The sequence below is a fragment of the Diadema setosum genome, chromosome 2 (genome assembly GCF_964275005.1).
Source record: "Diadema setosum chromosome 2, eeDiaSeto1, whole genome shotgun sequence".
NCBI lineage: Eukaryota > Metazoa > Echinodermata > Echinoidea > Diadematoida > Diadematidae > Diadema > Diadema setosum.
In genome coordinates, this window is record NC_092686.1 from 44,822,626 (window position 1) to 44,842,274 (window position 19,649).

The 19,649-nt window shown below is 37.4% G+C and overlaps 2 protein-coding genes across 2 annotated transcripts in view; one reads left to right on the forward strand and one right to left on the reverse strand.

Moving 5' to 3' along the window:
• Nucleotides 1-3,107, forward strand: part of LOC140246032 (solute carrier family 23 member 1-like) — a 71,835-nt gene extending 68,728 nt beyond the window's left edge. Inside the window, exons 13-14 of the mRNA XM_072325479.1 lie at nucleotides 1,558-1,818; nucleotides 2,372-3,107. Of these exons, the coding sequence (XP_072181580.1) occupies nucleotides 1,558-1,818; nucleotides 2,372-2,412 (302 nt within the window). The 3' untranslated portion in view covers nucleotides 2,413-3,107. The remainder of the gene's footprint in view (nucleotides 1-1,557; nucleotides 1,819-2,371) is intronic.
• Nucleotides 3,108-5,450: 2,343 nt separating this feature from the next.
• Nucleotides 5,451-18,702, reverse strand: LOC140246033 (U6 snRNA-associated Sm-like protein LSm8). Its single transcript, XM_072325480.1, has 4 exons — nucleotides 18,590-18,702; nucleotides 12,243-12,283; nucleotides 10,157-10,284; nucleotides 5,451-8,716 (listed from the first exon to the last, which is right to left on the reverse strand). The coding sequence occupies exons 1-4, from the start codon at nucleotides 18,618-18,620 to the stop codon at nucleotides 8,626-8,628; spliced, it is 291 nt and encodes a 96-aa protein (XP_072181581.1). The 5' UTR covers nucleotides 18,621-18,702; the 3' UTR covers nucleotides 5,451-8,625.
• Nucleotides 18,703-19,649: the final 947 nt, after the last annotated feature.

Here is a 19,649-nt window from a genome sequence, read left to right on the forward strand (position 1 = left end):
TCGACGTTCCTTGCCGCCGTCTTGCTGAGCATTCTGAAGATTAATTTTGAACGTTATCATAATGTTGGCCATATTTTGCTTATCTATTTATCAAATGAAATGAAATTTCAATTAATAATTAAGCATGTAAAACAAAAGACAATTCGGTCCAGAAATTTGCGCAAAAGGGTAAATCAGAGCTGTTTCATGTGAAAATGTTTAAAACTATACAATCCTAGAAAGCTGGTTTTATCACTTTTCCGCTAAGTTTCCGCAAATGAAACTAATATGGAATAATCTTCAAGTATAATTCTTTATTGATAGATATATCAGATTAGTGACCAGGTATGACCAGTGGAGTATTTTTCATCTTTATTTCAGCATTTTTTGCTCAATTTCTATTCGCGCATCCTCATGTCTGTACCAACTACCTTTTATAAGAAGGGATAGCGAAAAGTAATTACCATCACAAAGAAATATCTTCCTTTGAAAGTGGCTAGTGATTATGCAATGAGACACGAGTCAATTGTCTTCCTATCTGCGCGGCAGATCCTGTTTGGCACATGCTTCAAATATTTTCGAGCGGCGGCTTCGAACATCTAGCAAAGGAAATAAGACGGTTGTGACTCCATTCTCTAGAAACTCCTCGGTCCAACCAACAATCTGAAAACCCAAAACATGATACTCTAAACAAGGATGATGACGTAGAGACTCACATATTCCAGAAATGTAGCAATGTGATTCAATTACAATACCACCTGTGTAGAATGATTTATGCATGCTTTCTTCTTTTGCTGTGCTTCCTTGCGCGCCCACAATCATGATTCCTATTTTATGTGAAGCTGCTACGTCACCATCCTCCGTGATTGTTCATGGTGATATGTGATTAATTTTGAAAACATTCTTATTCCTTACCCCAATCACTATACATTCTGAAATTATGTACCAGGTAGGCCTATACACAATTTATAAATGTTCAAATACTCAATGTTCAAAGTCTGAAAATCATCCGGAAGTCTCATTTAATGAATTTTCATGATTGCAACACAGTTGTAACCTAAAGGTATTGTTGAATTGTTAATGTTTACTGGGGACGCTGTGGCATAGTGGATAAGACTCCCGACTCCCGCTCGGAGGACCCGAGTTCAAATCCCGCCCAGCGCTTACGTCCTTGGACAAGATGTTTTACCCACCATGTCCCTCTCGACCCATGGTGTATAAATGGGTACCTGGCAACGCTGGGGTAATAATAATGGCAGGGCTCTCTGGTAGAGCAGTGGCAACACTGAAGAGGCTACCCTGGGTAAATAAGACCTTATTATTATTATTATTATTATTATTATTATTATTATTATTATTATTATTATTATTATTATAATGTATATTACCTGAAGTTGAAAACAAGACATGTTCTACAACCAACATTCATTACTTTGAATTTTTAGTTATTCATTATGAAAGATGCAGTGGTTGTAACAGAGTACCGAATTTAGATTTGTTGAGCAAAGACATACACGTATATTCAGACAGAACACGCAGCACAGAAGTGAGGAAGAGAATTGTTCATTTTCCCGCCAGGCACTCCGGAGGAACGCGGTCTGACCAAGTGGAGAGATATGTACGGAATGTCCGACGAAGACGACGAGGACTTTGTCGATGCGTCCGAGGAGGTCATGCAGCTGACGCTGAGGTCGTACGAGATGCCCTTCGGTATGAAGTACCTGAGGAAGTGGAAGTGGACACGCTACCTACCGTTCAGCCCAACCTTTGCCGGTTTTCACGTTCCGAGGAGAGTGAAGCAAGCCCTGCCCAAAGGGTGTCGAAAGAGGAAAGCACATGGTACGTAAAAGCGGCGGGAAACTGAATAATATTTGTTCACAATGTTTGCGTTCGAAGTCATTATAGCATGGCGGTCAACCATAATTAGCTCAGACATGGTTCTAGTTTTGAATGAATCCACCGTGTTGTGTTCAACACACTGTGTTGACCAAGCAATACAGCAGTTTATACTTAAATTGAATACCAGCGCTGCGTTTATGTTAATCTCACGTTTGTTGAATGGCACACATCGTAAGTTTCCTGCCTTCAGTACCATGAACTTTTGCTACAGCTACAGGTCCTTAGGAAAACAAAACAGGAACAGAAACACTTGCTGCAGGTAGCATAATATCCGTATGTCCTTCTGGTGTTGATGAATATGTTGTGTCTCACAACTTTTTCTTAATTTGATATGTGTTGAATTGCTTTCTGGCTTGCTTGTGAGGTCCCAAATTTTCCAGAATACAAGAGCAAAACACACGTGTTGTTATAGAGAATAAACCTTTATTCGCTGACAATTGCTAACAGAAACATTTCTCTAACTAATTTTTTATTCTGTACACATTCTTTTTAGATGATATACCGATGGGCCAAAGTGGCGAGTATGTGGCGTAACGCGCATGTGGCCGTTAATAAGCGTCAACTCAGTTGAATCCGTTCCAGACTCCACCCGTGGGATTTTGTTCCTCGTATGCTGATTATACCTCGTCACCAAGGCAACTGTCTGCCTCTTTCCTGTTTGTGGTGTTGGTATTGTTTACATCACATTATTTATCGCCAATTTGCTGTAAACATTCACAGCCTTATCCCTGTCCCTTGTATTGATATTTTGTAAGTTTTTTCTTCCTTTTATGGGAGAAGGGGGTGAGGTGGGGCTTGGAATACAATGTCTTCCACATTTGCAATGAATTTATCTTCAAGGCCCTACCAAAATAACACTAACGTGGGATCAATGAACACTCAGTCGATAGCTTCCTTTTTTTTTATGATTAAGCAGCATAATCATAGAGAAGGCAACGAAAGCAATTTGCAATTTCATACGATACGAGGCAACTTGTTACTGCGTACTGCCTTGTGTTGTTATTCCCAATGCAGTTTTTTGGCATCACGTAGGCTGAAAATACGACTTAAGAGGTGATTGCTACCTCAGTAGGAAACTTTGTCTGAACCCTATACATTTGTATCTCATTCGTGATACATGGCGACATCATTATTTTTACTTACTACGTACGACAGTGTACATGTATTTGTGTCTGCGAGGTGGCCGAGTTTTCTGTTTTATACTCCATTGCAAGTCCACTTCCTCCCCTCCAAATTTGACGTCGAATCGAAAAGATACATTTAGCTTGAGTGGAAGTTTAGAGATGTTCTTTGTGTCTGGAAAACTAGCGAGTTCCTATACGTGCTATCAAATTTCATTCAAGTAAAATGACCCATGTTCTCTTGATCTCACACTCATGGTATGAAGGTGCTCCTATATGTCTTATGTATGACCTACACATGTATTTGTTCTGTCTATAATCAAAACCTAAGCTTGAGTCTTTCTACATTACATGGTGGTGGTTTCTGTTTTTCATTACATTTGTTTCTCTGGGTCAATTTAAGAGTCTTCTTCAGCAATACGAACAGAGAAAATTGTAATTCCACTTTGCCACATACTTCTAAGCATGGTAAATAAGTAGTATGAATAACCGAAATTATGTAAAGCCCTGTATAATGATGATTGTACAGTATGATTAGTTACTACTTTATCTTTATCATAGTTTTATTCATAGAGTGTATTTATGTCGAATTTTGTTTAAAGAGAGAATTCATTATTCGTATCGACATTGACATCGACATAGCCCCATCCTCTTCAAATTATTCCTCTGCAAGTGTTATAGGCATTTCGAGATGTGCTAAAATCTGACTGCTCCCTTTAAGTAAAGACCAGGGCATGATTACAGTACTATCTCAGAATGTTTGTCAGCAGGGCCTTGTCACTTGATCTCCGGGGCGCAGCCGACGCATTCACGGCAGCTGTTGCCGCTCATGTTTCCGCATTTCATACCGGCTTCATTTTGTTAATTGCTATAGGTTTCTTGCCAGTCACGAATTCATCTTGTATTGTTGTTGTGGTTTGTTGTTGTTTTTTTTTTTTCATTCAAAATCACAGTCTTTGTGTATTTTTTTATTTTGTTTGGTTTCACAGACATTGTTTTTCATCCAAGTACATTACAATTATAAAATTGATCGACCGGCATCATATATACTTTGCACGAGTGGAGACTTGTACGCAGAATAATGTAATCAAGTTTTATTAGTACCAGTCACTTTTCTCTCAAATTTATTTCATCCTACCATGTTATCATTGCATTCATCATCATCATCACCATCACTGTCATCTTCTCTCGTTGTATTTGTGCCATTTTTAATGGAGAGGATTTATGTATTTTGTTTATTTGTTTTTTACCCGATTTAACTTTTGTACACGTAGCATTAGTGGTCAATTTACATGCAGTCTAGTATTGTCGTTGCCTTGGTGTGGTATGCGTGAAATTATTTGCACATGCTTTTCTTTGGCTAATACATTGTAGTTGTTAATAGTTGTGCAACTCATGTATTTTTGTAAGGTATTATTTCGGCTTTCAGTTGCTCAGCAAAGATAAAATACTATCGGCATGTAAAGTTCAGTATAATGTGCTAAGAAAATGAATAGAAATAATAGAATTTTGTTTGTGTGCAGGTATATTATATGTTGTGGTACTTGTGTCAGTGTACATTATTTTTCTTTGCATGTAATATCGAACATTTGCAATGAGTTACGGTTAACACAACTCTGTAATTTGTTACTTTCCTAAAAGTGTATTTTCTATTCCAAAATGTAATGAAGTCAAATTGTATAAGGTTTGCCAATTGTATAAATACCAATAATGAATATAATGTAACATATGGGCATACATGTACTTTAAAATAAACTGTACTGTCCATCATTCAGTACCATTAAATTCTTTGACAGTGAGTCATTCATTACAAGAATACCAGCATGTGTGATAAAATGAAAGAAATCTTGTTAGTGAATACACACACACATACACACACACAGGTACATAAAAGTACTGTTGATGCAGAAAATACACTAAGGAGTGTCCTTCAGATAATCTGCCATCATACACATAATATAAATGCCCCCCCCCCCCCCCACACACACTAACCCTCAGAATATCAAACTTTGCCATTAACTGACAATTTACAATTATAATAGTGCATTTCCACAACAGAGCTTTATAGGCATATTAATGCATGTAAGCATAGGTTTGTGTTCATGAGATGTGGGTCTTAAGAGACTTGTTTATCAAATTACCCTTTTAGTCACATTAAACTCACCAATTTTCTCAAGGGGCAGGCATCAGTTTTATGATGGAACCATTAACACCACCTATAAGACAGTTCCAAAGTTCTATATGACTATCAATATGATTTCCAGCTTTAGCAAAAATTTGAAAAATTGGGTCACTAAATTTGTGTCTTTCCTTCCTATTAAAGATATTTAAAAGACCCCACCTTATGTTTACGTACACAATATGGTTTTTGTTTTGTTTTGTTGTTTTACTTCAACCTGAAACTTCACAAGTGCAAACTTACATACAGTGTATTTAATGACAGAACACTAATTTCCTTTGTACATCTATTTATTGAAAGTACCAAAAAGGTGACATATTTACAATGTACAAACTATATACAGGTCAATTAAAAAAAAAAAAGTGACAAAAGGTATTATTCTGGAAATGTACTCCTTCATCCACGATCGTAAACTGACGCAGTAGTCAATTATTGTCATTCAGCTACAGTGTACATCAGATCCAAGGGCAGATAAAGACGCAAAATGTGATTGCTTGATCTCAAATCATTGAAACAGCCCTGGTGAGCCTATTAACATCCTTCCTCTCTTTGTATCCCTCTACACAAAAGACATTGCAGAGGTGGGCAAAAATACTATAGAGGGAAAATGACTCGGTGTCTTGAAGGAGGACCTTGTAACCAGCTAGTGTTGACTGCTTTTACAGCCCATGTGATGCAAAACCACATCTGGGTTTCACACTTCACTGAAAGTAATCTCTCGGTCAAAGTCTATGGATACCGTACGTAACGGTCGCACAAGACTACACTGAAACTTTGCTGTCTGCTTCAGTCTGTTCTCCATCATGCCTATTATGACATTCTCATGACTTATGTAATAAGTGTATCTAAATCAAGGTCGCTTCCCTCAATGGCACTGAATAAAATTGTGAAAGTTCACAATCACAATCACACAATCACAATATCATGTTATAAGGTTTTCTGTTTGTATTCTACTGTACGTTGAAATGGCAAATAAATAAACAATAATTTATGAAATGATAATAATAATAGTAATAATAATAATAATAACAATGAGTGAAGAAAGTGGGAATGAATCCTTGCCAAACATGTCATAGAGAAAAAAAAATGAAAAGAAACCTCTCCATGATGTGTTTTGCCCCATTCCACCTGTGCTCAAGCAGCAGCAAATCACCGTCATTATGGAATCTGCTTCCCTGGAGATCTCACCTTGCTCAATTTTTGTGCACCTCTGGAAGAAAACCCCAACCACTTTCGCAATTGTTGGTACTTGCTTGTAAAGTTTATGTCCCATAGGAACCAAAACATCAATCGATATGGGGAAACAGACTAATTTGCATAAATGTAAAGTCAAAGTGGTTATGTCAAAACACACAGAGCGATGATAGGGAAGCAAAAGTGAAATCAAATCTAATATTAATCATGACCACACAGCTATCATTGATATACTGACAAGAGGCTTTTCCTTATGCTCATATTCATAATTATTTTGTGCATGAGTGTCCTTTGATACATGCAGCACATGTTTAATGTGAAGGTGTATGGTATGCATCAAGTAGAGGTGTTAATTCTGCTGGTACGACACTGGGCATCATGAGAGAATGCAAAGGCTTTTCCTTGCGCAATGCAGCATGTATTCCAAGATGGCATAGATTCCTCCATTTAAAGGGGGATGACACCCATATTAATAGTACAGCTGTATTGTTGCATTCACTCATGTAGTAGATCACATCAGTGAAAGTTTGAGGAAAGTCAGACCACCTAATCAAAAGAGATGAATTCTTGACAGTTTCAGTGCCACCATCGCTGACTGAGAATATTACAACATTATGTGACATCATGTATGGAAAACGATCTAAAGAAGATATATAGAATTCCACAAAATAGAATCTTTTAAAGGACAAGTTCACCTTCATTAACATAAGGATTGAGAGAATGTAGCGATATTAGTAGAACACATCATTGAAAGTTTGAGGAAAATCGGACAATCCGTTCAAAAGTTATGAATTTTTGAAGTTTTTGTGCAGTCACTGCTGGATGAGAAGACTACTGCAGTGTATGATGTCACATGCGTACAACAATATAAGGAAAATATAAAGAGAATTTCACAAAATTTCATCTTTTGAAAAAAGTACACATTCCCTTGACTTATTACTGACATATGTTATGGGTAATATCATTCCCATTGCCTGTAGAAAGAGGCAAGTCAAGTGCTTTTATTATGCGAAAAAAGTGAAAATATGTTGAATTTTCTTTACATTTTCTTTATACTGTTGTACTCATATGACATCACGAGCCTTAGTAGTCTCCCCATCCAGCGGTTCCAACACATAAGTTTTAAAAATTAGTAACTTCTGCATCGATTGTCCAATTTTCCTCACACTTTCACTGATGTGTTCTACTAATATTGCTGCATTCTCTTAATCCTTATGTTAATGAACGTGAACTTGTCCTTTAATGAAAAATACATATTTCTTTGACTTGTTTCTGAAATATGTTAAGGGTAATATCATTCCACTTGCTTTCTGAAAGAGGCAAGTCAAATGCTTTTTTTTTTTTTATTATGGCAGTAAAGGGAAAATAACAAGTTTAAATTTCTTCATATTATTTGCATATCACATTCCATGCAGGACATCACAAAATGTTGTACATGTATTCTTGTTCATATCCCATGACGTCTGCTCAGAAAATTGAAAAATTCAAAACTTTTCAACAGATTATCTGATTTTCTCCAAACTTTCACTGATGTGTTCTGCTATCATTGCTGCATTCACTCAGTCTGCATTTATATTAGGGTTTCATTCGCCTTTCATACTAAAAATTTCATATGGAAGCTGCTTCAAGATGACTGGACTATTTCCAATAATATCAAATTACCTCCACAGTAATGAAGTAATTGTTGTACCATAAAAAAGACCCCATCCTAGCCAAATTCACAACAGTAATTAGAAAAAAAAAAGACAAAACTCAAACTTTTTCTCAGTTCTGATTTTGTTTGGTTTCAAACTAAGTGCACTGGACAGTGATCACTAAACATCACAACAAGAAGCCAACATCCACCAAAGAATATGCTCTGACATTTTGGGCAAGGGGAATCAAAAAAATGTTGCCGAAACTTGCATCTGCATACTCCAATACCAACAAATAAATTTCTGATTTGTCAAACACATGATGATGATGATGATGATGATGATGATGTCGTCGATGATCAGAATGAAAAAAAAAAAAATGAATGTTTATGCTCACAACCCAGGGTATCTCACAATGAGATGGATGGATATGGTGGCAGTGGATGTCAAGTAGATCTGTTGGTTCTTCATCAACGACAAGTCATCCTCTAGCTTCACCATCCTAAACAAATCTGTGCACTGACGTCCATTCCTCTGTGTGAGAGCTTCCCTCTCATGTTCACATCTGTTCTTTCAACTCCACAAATCAGCAGCTCCTTCGGATTCCACCAGGCAGGCATCAGTGGACTACCGAGTTGAGAGGCTCCGCCCTGATGTTGGGGAGATCAAGACCGGTGTCGACATCCTCGTCAACTTCTCCAATGACGGCACTGGAAAAAAAAAAAAATAGATAGGAGGATGAACACATCTTGATAATTACTCAGAGGAGGGTTGCTTGTTTTTCAGAGAAGAAACCAAACGGTCTTAAAGGGACTGTACAGTACTGGTTGAGGTAGGGATTCATGTTTTGAACATTCCTAAGTGAGATAATTAAGAGCCTCTATGAAATATGAAAGAGCATGTAATTTTAAGAAGGATTCAACGTTTATTTGATGAAAATTGGTTTTCAAATGGCCGAGATATCCAAAAAAGTGCTAATAATAAAAGGCGACATGCCCCAACTTTATTAATATCTCTTTGTTTTACCTTGTTTTTGGATATCTCAGCCATTTCAAAACCGATTTTCATCGAATAAACTTTTGATACCCCTTAGAACTGCATGCTCTTTGACATCTCATAGAGTGGTTTCTGAATATCTCACAAAACGTTAAAAGCTAAATCTTCACCTCGACCAGAACTGTACACACCCTTTAAAGTGCAGCATCAACTACGGTAGTAAGAGACTACCTCCTCTACAAAAGTAGACACACAAACCAATTCACCTTTTTTGGATCCAAAATTCACCATTTCATCACGGCAATCAATACACACAAAAGCATGAAAATCAAGAAACTTGTTTTAAACATTCATTAGATAGCTAGAATTTATGGAGAGACCTATTTTCGGCAGTGGGTATAAAAATGACATCTCCCTACCATCACAACAAACATGGCTGTAATGAAATTCTCATTACAACACAGTAAAATGAGTATGACTATCAAATACTATGCACACAGTTGCTAAACTTATTGTATTTTTATACCAAATTGTCCACTGTCTGATCTTTGTTTTCCTTTTCTTCTGTCATGTGCACTTATAACTTGACAATGGATTAATGTTATAAAATTTAGAAATAACAAAACTTTGATATGTAACAAAAGAAAACTGCTGTTCCCGAGGACTTTGCTCTAACGGGAGTCCATTGTTTCAAAAACTATTTTTGTCTCAAAATGCCCACCAACTCCACAAAAGGACAACATCTGCGAAACCTTTTGCCAGGCTAATACCCTGTAACAATACAGCGCTTGATGCAATTGACATAACATAGAGTAGATGAGGTACGAAGCAATAGTATTGAACATCCCCATATCATTAACATGCACAAACAGAAAAAGTCACACAAAAAATTGATATACTCAATAAATTCCATAATGCCATTAATCATTTCTTGGTTTTCTCTTCACATAAATCATAAACTTGCAGAAGATATTACTTTGGTATATGTTTTCAAAGCATAAACAGATTCAACAAATGTCTCCCTCAGTCCAGCAATCCCTTTAAGCCTTTGTGTGTTTTGTACCCAATTGGCACAGAAAACCCCATTGCGTTGTACACACTGTCCAAAGTCCCTGGTAGAGATAGGGTGAAACACCCATCAAGCCCTTACTCACATGTTGTCCCCTCGGATGATGTAGAGCCCCAAGACCACCTGCTCCACGCCAGCCGTGTTGCTGTACACTCTCTCATGGCTCTCATCCAGAATCAGATTAATGGTCTGATCAAATCCTTTCAAAGTACCCTGACAGTCCGACGAAAAGACAGAGAGAAATAGATATATAAAACACAGAGAGAGAGAGGGGGGGATTGTTAACAGATTTATTGACATGATCTCATCTAACTTGGAAGATAGCCTTCTTCAAGCTGCAGATTTGTCAAAGATTTGAAGAAAGTCATCGCAATGATTTAGGCCACTTCCTCCAAGATTTTCAATTTTAATTCCCTGAAGAGGTTAAGTCAAACCGCATCTGTTCCTGTAGGCAATAGGGTGATACACTGTTGCAAAGTACCATGTTGCAGTAACACCTTGGCATGATTGGGAACAGAAAATATGCTGTGTTGACACTTCGTCAGTCTTGTCCCATAACAAACTAAGCCTTCTGCCTTGAGACAAATGCTCCATTGCAGAAAGAAAATCCAAATATACACAAAATAGCTCACTTAATTTTTTTATTCATTAATTTATTTATTTATTTTTTATACCGACCTGGTAATATCAACACCAGAAGACACTAGCTCCAGTGTGGGTAAATTTATGTGCCAAACATTTTTCATAAGGGCAATGAAATTCATGTATTACAAGTGTATATCATTTGACATAATTCTTCGGTAATATCTAGATTTAAATATGTTCAAATTCATTTTCAAATTACTGTTTACATACATTTGTTATATATGTACATTATTCTTGTCTCAGATGCAAAACACAAAATGTGACATAGAATTTAGCAACATGAGAAATGCAACCATCAATACTTTATACGAACAAAGTCTAATCATGGAGCAACGTTGAAGCTCTATGGTCATATATGTGATTATAATCAGGGGTTTGCAACCCTCCTACCCTCTCTTTTCCCACACACAAACTTTGACCACACCCCCTGACCCTACCAGGAACACTAACAGGCTAACATCCCCACATCATGAGAATGTACAATATTTCCTCATGATAAGAAAGACAAACTGAATAAGCACTATACAAATTGTAACTGTACATATATTAATTAGCCTTAGGTGCATGTTTTGGATAGATTATTGATGTAAACTTAATTGGAAGTGGGTCTCTTAGGTAGTCTCATATTTGAGAGGCAAGTAAATGAGTTTCATAAGAAAACACATTAGTATTATTATTTCAGGCACACTCCAATTTGTTTGATAACTTGCATTTGTTAATTGACTCTCACTCTCAATTTGTTGCCTCTTCTTGGTACACCAGGGGCCCGTTGCATAAAACTTACCGTTGAATTTCAATGGTAACTACCGTCAAAATTAGGCGTCACAGCCAATCAGCATCAAGGATTATAAAATTTACCGCTAATTTGAAGACTTACCGCTAGAAAGGAGCGGTAAGTCCAGCGGTAAGGGTTTTATGCAACAGGGCCCAGGTTAGGGCTTGCTGCTTGCTCAGCCCCCCCCCCCCCCCCCCCACTCTTGCTGTTGCTATTTCACCCTTTTCCTTTTATCTGTCTGTTGTTCCTTACCTTGTTTGATGTTGCCTCCCTATTCATCCTTATCCTTCAAAGGTTGCCCCTCTCTCCGGATCATCACTGACCCTCCTCTGCCTTTTGTCTGTCCACCCTCCCTCCTATAATCCCCCTCCCTTTACCTGTTGGGCTCCTTGCCCATGACCTCCAACCCTCCCTTTTTGTTTTCTTTGTTCTGTGTCTCTAGCCCTCCTCTGACTGTTCTTGTTGTGTGTAGTTTTTTGCGATTGCTTTCCCTGCCTGTTTGTCATTTTCCCTCCGACGAAGATTCTGCCAGGATCAAAAGCTCAGGCCCCTTTTGACTCCACTTTCACAAGAATGAGATGTACTTAACCCTATCAGAAAGAGAGGGAAAACTCCACCTAGGTGATATACTTTAGTACCTTAGTCCTCTTAGATTCTGAAGATTATAACATTACTAGTTTACATTGCCTATATTATCATCCTACAGATCATAGATGCTAGATGGTCTAATTACACAGGGTTTGGTACATACCACTATCTGTCTTCCATCATTTGTGATCACCGACACAGTATCTGGTAATTTCAGTCACGAATGTTAAGAAATCCATGTAAGCAAGGCTAAGTTCGACCATGGCATTAATGATTAACAGTCATAATATCAATGATAGAACTTCTATATGTCACACAACAGCAACAGGGAGCAGCTTTTTAATCCACCAAGGCGAGGACGGGCTGATTTTGCAACAACACATATTTCCCATAGTCATACACACTTGCCCGCATAGACTACTCAGGACTCGTCCTCAACGGGTTAACAACTTCAAGTTAATTTGAATGGAATATTTGTGAATTGGTCAAGGCTAGGTTCTACTAGATCTAGACCTAGTACTAATTTAGGCCTAACGGTTACATGTATAAGGATAAGGGATGGTATCTCGGCACATTCCAAGAGCAAACGCTCCTGACCCTCGCGTTTCTTTTTCATCAATAGGGTCTTTGTAGCCCTCGTTGAGTTCGAAATGAACATGTAGAATTTATCTCTTTCTCGTGTCACCACTCTGGACTGGAATCTTTGCTGTTTGACTGTCTGAATTTTAGACTTTGGCCTACTTCAAGATCTACTTTGGATACCCCAACCCTCTAATGGACAACTTCGGTGTGCTTCGCGTGGCGGTCCTCTGTAAATGTGCGTTGCAACGCGGCTCGCGCTTCATCGTGCCCTTAGGCCTACACGTTTTTCCTCGTTTACTTGTGTGGGGTGAGTAACAATGCCAATGGATTGCTACAGTTCACAGCACCCTTACAAGCCTACAATATCAACTTCATGGACTGACTGGAATATATCTGAAATAGCAGACTTCTCCCATGGCATTAGGATGCATTTAGAGTGAGTTTCTTTGACTTTGACTTTCAAGTTTCAATCTTTTTTGCCCTGAACTTGAACTTTGAAGCGTCAGTATGCCTAACAATCGATCAAATTCAAGCAAGCCTGGCCCTGGGTCCAGCAGGCTCAGGCAGTCAGTGGATAGTGCTGATGCTGAGCATGATTCTGTTCCCCCCGAATTCACCCTGTTAGATCTACACAATAACATTTCTGATTTGTCAGACAGAATTTGTGGCAAACTTGACAAACTATCTGACGAAGTTCGCTCCATGGGGAAAAAAATTGAGGATTTGGAGATCACTGTTGAATTCAATTCCCAGAAAATCGGCAAAATTGAAACGGAAGATCTACCCAGAGTGGAGAAGCGCACTAAAGACCTGGTATCAGAGCTGGAGAAAAAGATTACCCTCATGGAAATCTACAATCGTAAAAACAACCTCTTGTTTTATGGCGTCAAGGAGAGCCAGAATGAGGAGATCTACGATGTCCTGCATCAAACCTTCATCACACTCGGTCTCGATGAAAGACGAGCAGCGGAAATTTCCATAGTAAATGCCCACAGATTACCACGTCGCAACAGATCAAATGATGCATCCCGAGGGTCATCTCAGCCCACGGGGTCCCAATCAGCTCCCAGCCCCATCATTGCCAAATTTCTCACCATTCCTGACCGAGATGCAGTGCTTAATGCTTTCGAGCAGTTACAGCGACAGCATGGAAGAGCCTCGACCACTCAATCTGGGCCACCCAAGTACCCCAGGATCTCGGTGAGGACAGATCTACCTCCTGCCCTTAAAATGCGTCGCAGTATTCTCGCAACAGAAGCCTACAAGCTTCGCAGGGATAGAGGTGTCTCCACCAAGATTGTCCTTCAGGAGGATAAAGTTGTTCTTAAATGGAAAGAGAAAGGCTCTACTAGATGGAATACCCATGAGAATTAAACTGCCTCTAAAGACGTAACCCTGCTGCATTTTCTCATGGTGTATCATTTGGTGCCAAGCTTGTTTGTTTTTTAAATTAGTCCTTCACTATTTCAGGTAAGGTTCTACACCTGACACATTTGAATATTCTTTAAGATTTCTCTACCTTGTCAAAAAATAAAAAATAATGTATTTAGTGTCAAGTTTTCAATGACATGTTCTTTCTTTGTTATCCTGACACTAAATAACAACACTGTGTATCCTGGGTGTTTATAGCCAGCCCAGGCCAAGTGGTGGCTGGAGATATTTTTTACATTTAACCTTGAATGCTTGTGTCAGATTTTGACATGTTTGCTAGTTTTTTTACTACCACACTGCTGTGTGACTTTTTGTACATGTGCATATGTGTCCTTCCGGTTTTAGTGTTTTGTGTGTATAGTTCCCATGGCAACACCCACTATAATCTCTATTCAAATACAAGTGTATCTGGTATTTCGTCAAATGACTGTTATTGAACACTGTAGTTATTACCAATGTCTATGGATAAATTGAATGCAATCCCTTATTGCAATCTATGCAATTGTTATGTTGATCCGCTGGTATGGAATGAATCTTACTCCTCTTGTATCTTATGTTCTGCTAATATATTACCTTTCAATCATCTTGATGAACTAAATTTTCAATCTGTGTTAAATGATATGCATGGAAATAGTGCCAGCCAGAATAGATTGGACGGCCTACAATTTGACGTACTCTCAGCTGGTGATACCCTACTACAAAATCAGGGTCTTGATCCCGATGCAAATTTTTTTCAAAATTGCTATGATTTACAATCCAAGTATTATGATATTGATGATTTTGTTAGTCAATTTAAGGATGCTAATGCTAGTCAAGCTTTTTTCTCTTCAATACATTTCAATTCTAGAAGTGTTCAGAAGAATTTTGATCAAATTTTAAACTTCATAAACTTGCTCAAACTTGACTTTGATGTTATTGGTTTATCTGAAACCTGGCTCAAAGATGCCGATAAACTGCCTAATATACCAGGTTACAACTCTGTGTGTTATAATAGACGTGGGAAATTAGGTGGCGGAGTTGGTTTGTACATAAAGGACTCTTACTCCTATTTTGAGAGACCTGATCTGGTTAGTGATGATGGTATGTGTGAATCGATTTTTATTGAGATTTGTCAATCAGTAGGAAAAAATATTGTGATAGGCACTATGTATAAGCCCCCAGGTATAAATACGCATAACTTTAATGCTACTTTTGATTCAAAGATCTCACCGCTACTGAAAGAAAACAAATTAGTTTATATTATGGGTGATTTTAATATTGATTTATTAAAATATAGCACGGATAATGATGTAACTGATTTTGTTAACACACTTTTTAGTAACTATTGTCTCCCTCTTAACGAGGCCTACACGCATTACCAATGCCACTACTACTCTGTTGGACAATATCATTACCAATCAGTTCAATAAGCCTATTCAAAGTGGACTGCTGTATTGTGATATTACTGATCATTTACCTGTCTTCCAGCTAACTGATCTAAATCAAATAAAAAGCGACAGACCAAGAAGTGATATTTATGTGAGTACTGTAAACAAAGACAGTATTGACGCTTTCAGGACTGAACTTGGTTCACACTGTTGGGATAATTTGTATACTATGGAAAATGTTAACGAAGCTTATGATTATTTTGAGTCTGTTCTGTCAGGGTTATATAATAAACACTTTCCCCTAAAGAAAAAAAGTCGGTGTGCAAGAAAGCTTAATCCCTGGATGACTGACAGTATTTTACGTTCTATCAAATATAAAAATTTGTTATATAAGAAATATATGCGTAAACCAAGCAACTTTAATGAATTAAAGTATAAACGTTTTAGGAATACTCTGAATGCTACAATAAGAAATGTGAAGAAACAATATTTTGAAAGGAAATTTGTTGCATATAGAAGTAATATTAAAGCAACTTGGAATCTTATAAATACACTTTTGAATAGAGGTGGTAAATGTGTTACTGATATGCAAATGAAATGTAATGGTGAATTAACTACTGACTCTCATAAAATTGCAAATGCTTTTAATTCATATTTTACTCAGGTTGGTCCAAATCTTGATAAGTTGATACCACAAAATAATTCTAACTTTATGAGTTATCTGGTGAACCCTTGTTTGAATACCATTTATTTTCATGCAACATTTGAAGCAGAAATATGTAGCATTGTCAACTCTTTTCGGAATAATACTGCCTCTGGAATTGATGATTTCAGTCCTCGTATAATCAAACATACAATAAAAGAAATCAGCAAACCGTTATATTCAATTTATCTTTATCATCAGGGGTCTTTCCAGATAAATTGAAAATTGCTCGTGTAACCCCTGTGTTTAAAAATGGTGACAAATGTGAATTGTCAAATTACAGACCAATTTCAGTGCTTCCTTGTTTTTCGAAAATTTTGGAAAGGATTGTCTACAACCGTGCTGTTAAGTTTCTTGATCAAAATAATATTGTGGGTAGTTATCAGTACGGCTTTCGCAGCAACTATTCAACTTCCATGGCCCTAACTGACATTGCGAATAAGATTGTTGATACGTTTGAGGAAAATTCCTTTCTTATTGGTGTTTTTGTTGACTTGTCAAAGGCCTTTGACACAATTAATCATAATATTATGTTAGCTAAACTTAAGCACTATGGTTTTAGAGGTGTAGCATACAATTGGTTTAAAAGCTACCTCTCCAATCGATACCAATGTACAAAATATAACAGTTGTATATCAGACTTAAAAAAAATATTATGTGGAGTTCCACAAGGGTCTTTATTAGGACCACTGTTGTTTATATTATACATAAATGACATTGGAAATGTTTCTAATTCCGATACCTCATCGTACATATTATATGCTGATGACACTAATATATTGTTCAGTGGTAAGGATCTTCCTTCTTTGCAAGATCAAGTAAATAGTAGCCTTTCAAAATTGTGTACATGGTTTCAGGCAAATCGATGATCTGTTAACCCCCGCAAATGTAACTTTATTGTTTTTAGTAATCGTAACAAATCATACGACACTGATTTTGTTAAAGTGGAATTGAATGATGTTCAAATTCCCAGTGTAGAGAAAACTAAATTTCTTGGTGTTATTTTAGATTCCAAATTAACATGGAAGCCTCATATACAAGAGACAGAGAAAAAAATATCAAAGAGCATTGGTATTATATCCAGACTAAGCTACATGTTACCTACTGATGTATTACGGATGTTATACTCCACTCTTGTTTTGCCCTATTTGTCTTATTGCAACATGGTGTGGGGAAGTACTTTTCAGTCCAGTCTAAAGAAATTGACTTCAAAGCAAAATAAAATAGTAAGAGTTATACATGGAGCGAACCCGAAATCTAAAGCAGGCCCGTTATACTCAAAACTAAAATTGCTTACTTTGAAAAATATCACCACCTATCAGCAATGTATTTTTGTATATCAGTGTGTCAACAAACTTATGCCTGACCATTTTGTTCAATTGTTTGATATCAATCAGAATGTGCATAATTACAATACACGCTCCTCGTCATTAATGCATTTGCCCAGACCCAGAACCATGTCTTACCAACATAATATTCATTTTGTGGGCCCCAAGAAATGGAACAATTTATCTAAAGACATAAGAAATGCACCATCTCAAAATTGTTTTAAGATAAGACTCAAGAGAAAGTTGTATTCATCCATATAAGGTAGTTTATAGTGAGGGCTGCTAAATTTCTCTTGATTATACTAAAATGAAATACATGTACATGTACAGTATGTACAATGTTGCCTTGTTTGTTATAGTATTACAAGTGTGTGTTTTAGGTTCTCTTTACCTCTCCTTAATGTATTTTTTTTTCTTCTCTTTTCTTTTCTTTCTTTTTTTCCTTCTTCCTATCTGTTTTCCCTCCTGCATCCCTAGCTTTAGTCTCTTGTGTATCTGTACTTCGTCTTGTAAATATGTGTATTTTAAACAAAAATGTCTTTTTAGCTATGTTTCAATCAGATTCAACTACATTTTCAAATGTTAAAGGTGCACTCACTTCAAGCTGTGCTTACTGAGTTGTCACCTCCAGTTTGTCATTACTGAATTGTTACTGCTGTTACACGAATTGATCTGGAAATAAATGTTCTAACTTCTATTGAATTGAATTGAATTGAATTATATTTAACGTTAGAAGTCGTTATTCGTTGATTAATTGATGGAGGTCATGAAAAGAAATACAGTATTTCACAAGTACCATACTCTAGACCAGCCCTGCCTCATCCATGGGCATAAAATGTGAATTACAGGCCCCTATGTATATCAAACACTACAGCGGTCAGCCGCGGCAGCTGCCGGCTGCCTGCGCCAGCCCGTCGGCCGGCCGCGGCCAGTCCGAAAGCCTGCTGTGATAGGTTTAACGTTACATGCATGCTGCTGACTGCTCCTAAGCTCCTGCTGCATGCATAATGAAATATTTATTATGAGGTGACAATCACAAGTGTAATTTTTATCAGGAAGACAATACGATACATTACGAGGGCGAGATCTAAAAGGATACGATTTACGTAGGATTCTAAAGCCGACGCCATGGTCACAAAAGAAGCCGAAATTCCCCACGCAACGTTTGATAAACGGGATCGCCAATGTGAATCGTTATGTGTGCTGGAATTGTGCGAGTCTGCTCGTGGCTAATTTCGTTATACCACACAGTATCGGCGATAACGAATCGTATTACATCAAACGTCTGGAAAAGATTGTACGAGACTACCAAAATACAATCGGCGAAAAGAAAAAAAGAAAAAAGAAAGTACATGTAAACACTTTTTTTTTCAAGTTTATATTTCTCATACAATATTTGGCTAAAAATTAACGTATAACGTACCATATTAAAGGGGAAGGCTAGTAACTGATCAGTGGGAATCAGTGAGAATGCTGGGGGATGATGTTTCCAATTCTTGTGGGATTCATTTTTATTTTAAGAGTACATTATATATATCTATTGTTGTGTGAAAATTATTTGCTTCAGAACGGTCTCATATACAAGTAATGTGCAGTTTAATGCCCCGTCACTGACCAGGCATGCTAACCTGGAAACATTAAACTGCATATTACTTGAATATGAGACCATTCTGAAGCAAATAATTTTCACACAACAATAGATATATAATGTACTCTTGAATGAATCCCATAAGGATTGGAACAACCATCTCCCAGCATTTCCACTGACGCACTGATTCCCACTGATCAGTTACTAGCCTTCCCCTTTAAAGGTAATTCAATTGGCTATCAACCTGGTAGGTTAATAAAAAGGGAAATTTAACGCATGGGTGAACACCTTTGTTTTTCTCTTCCAAGGCACAAAAGAAAAAAAAATGCAAATATGAACAAGCTGTCTTTCAGGTGCAAGTGCTTTTCCATATAGCGTGTAACAATATAAGAACATATCTTTCAAGCCTTTGAGGGTACATGGCCGGCGGAACCGGGGGCAGGGGGGCTACCCCCCCCCCCCCACTTTTTGTGCACTATACAAAGGAATGCATAAGGTGTCATCACTTTGGGCCCCCACTTTTTTTTTAACCCGTAATTACGTAAGTGGCTTTAAAAAGAAATAGATAGAG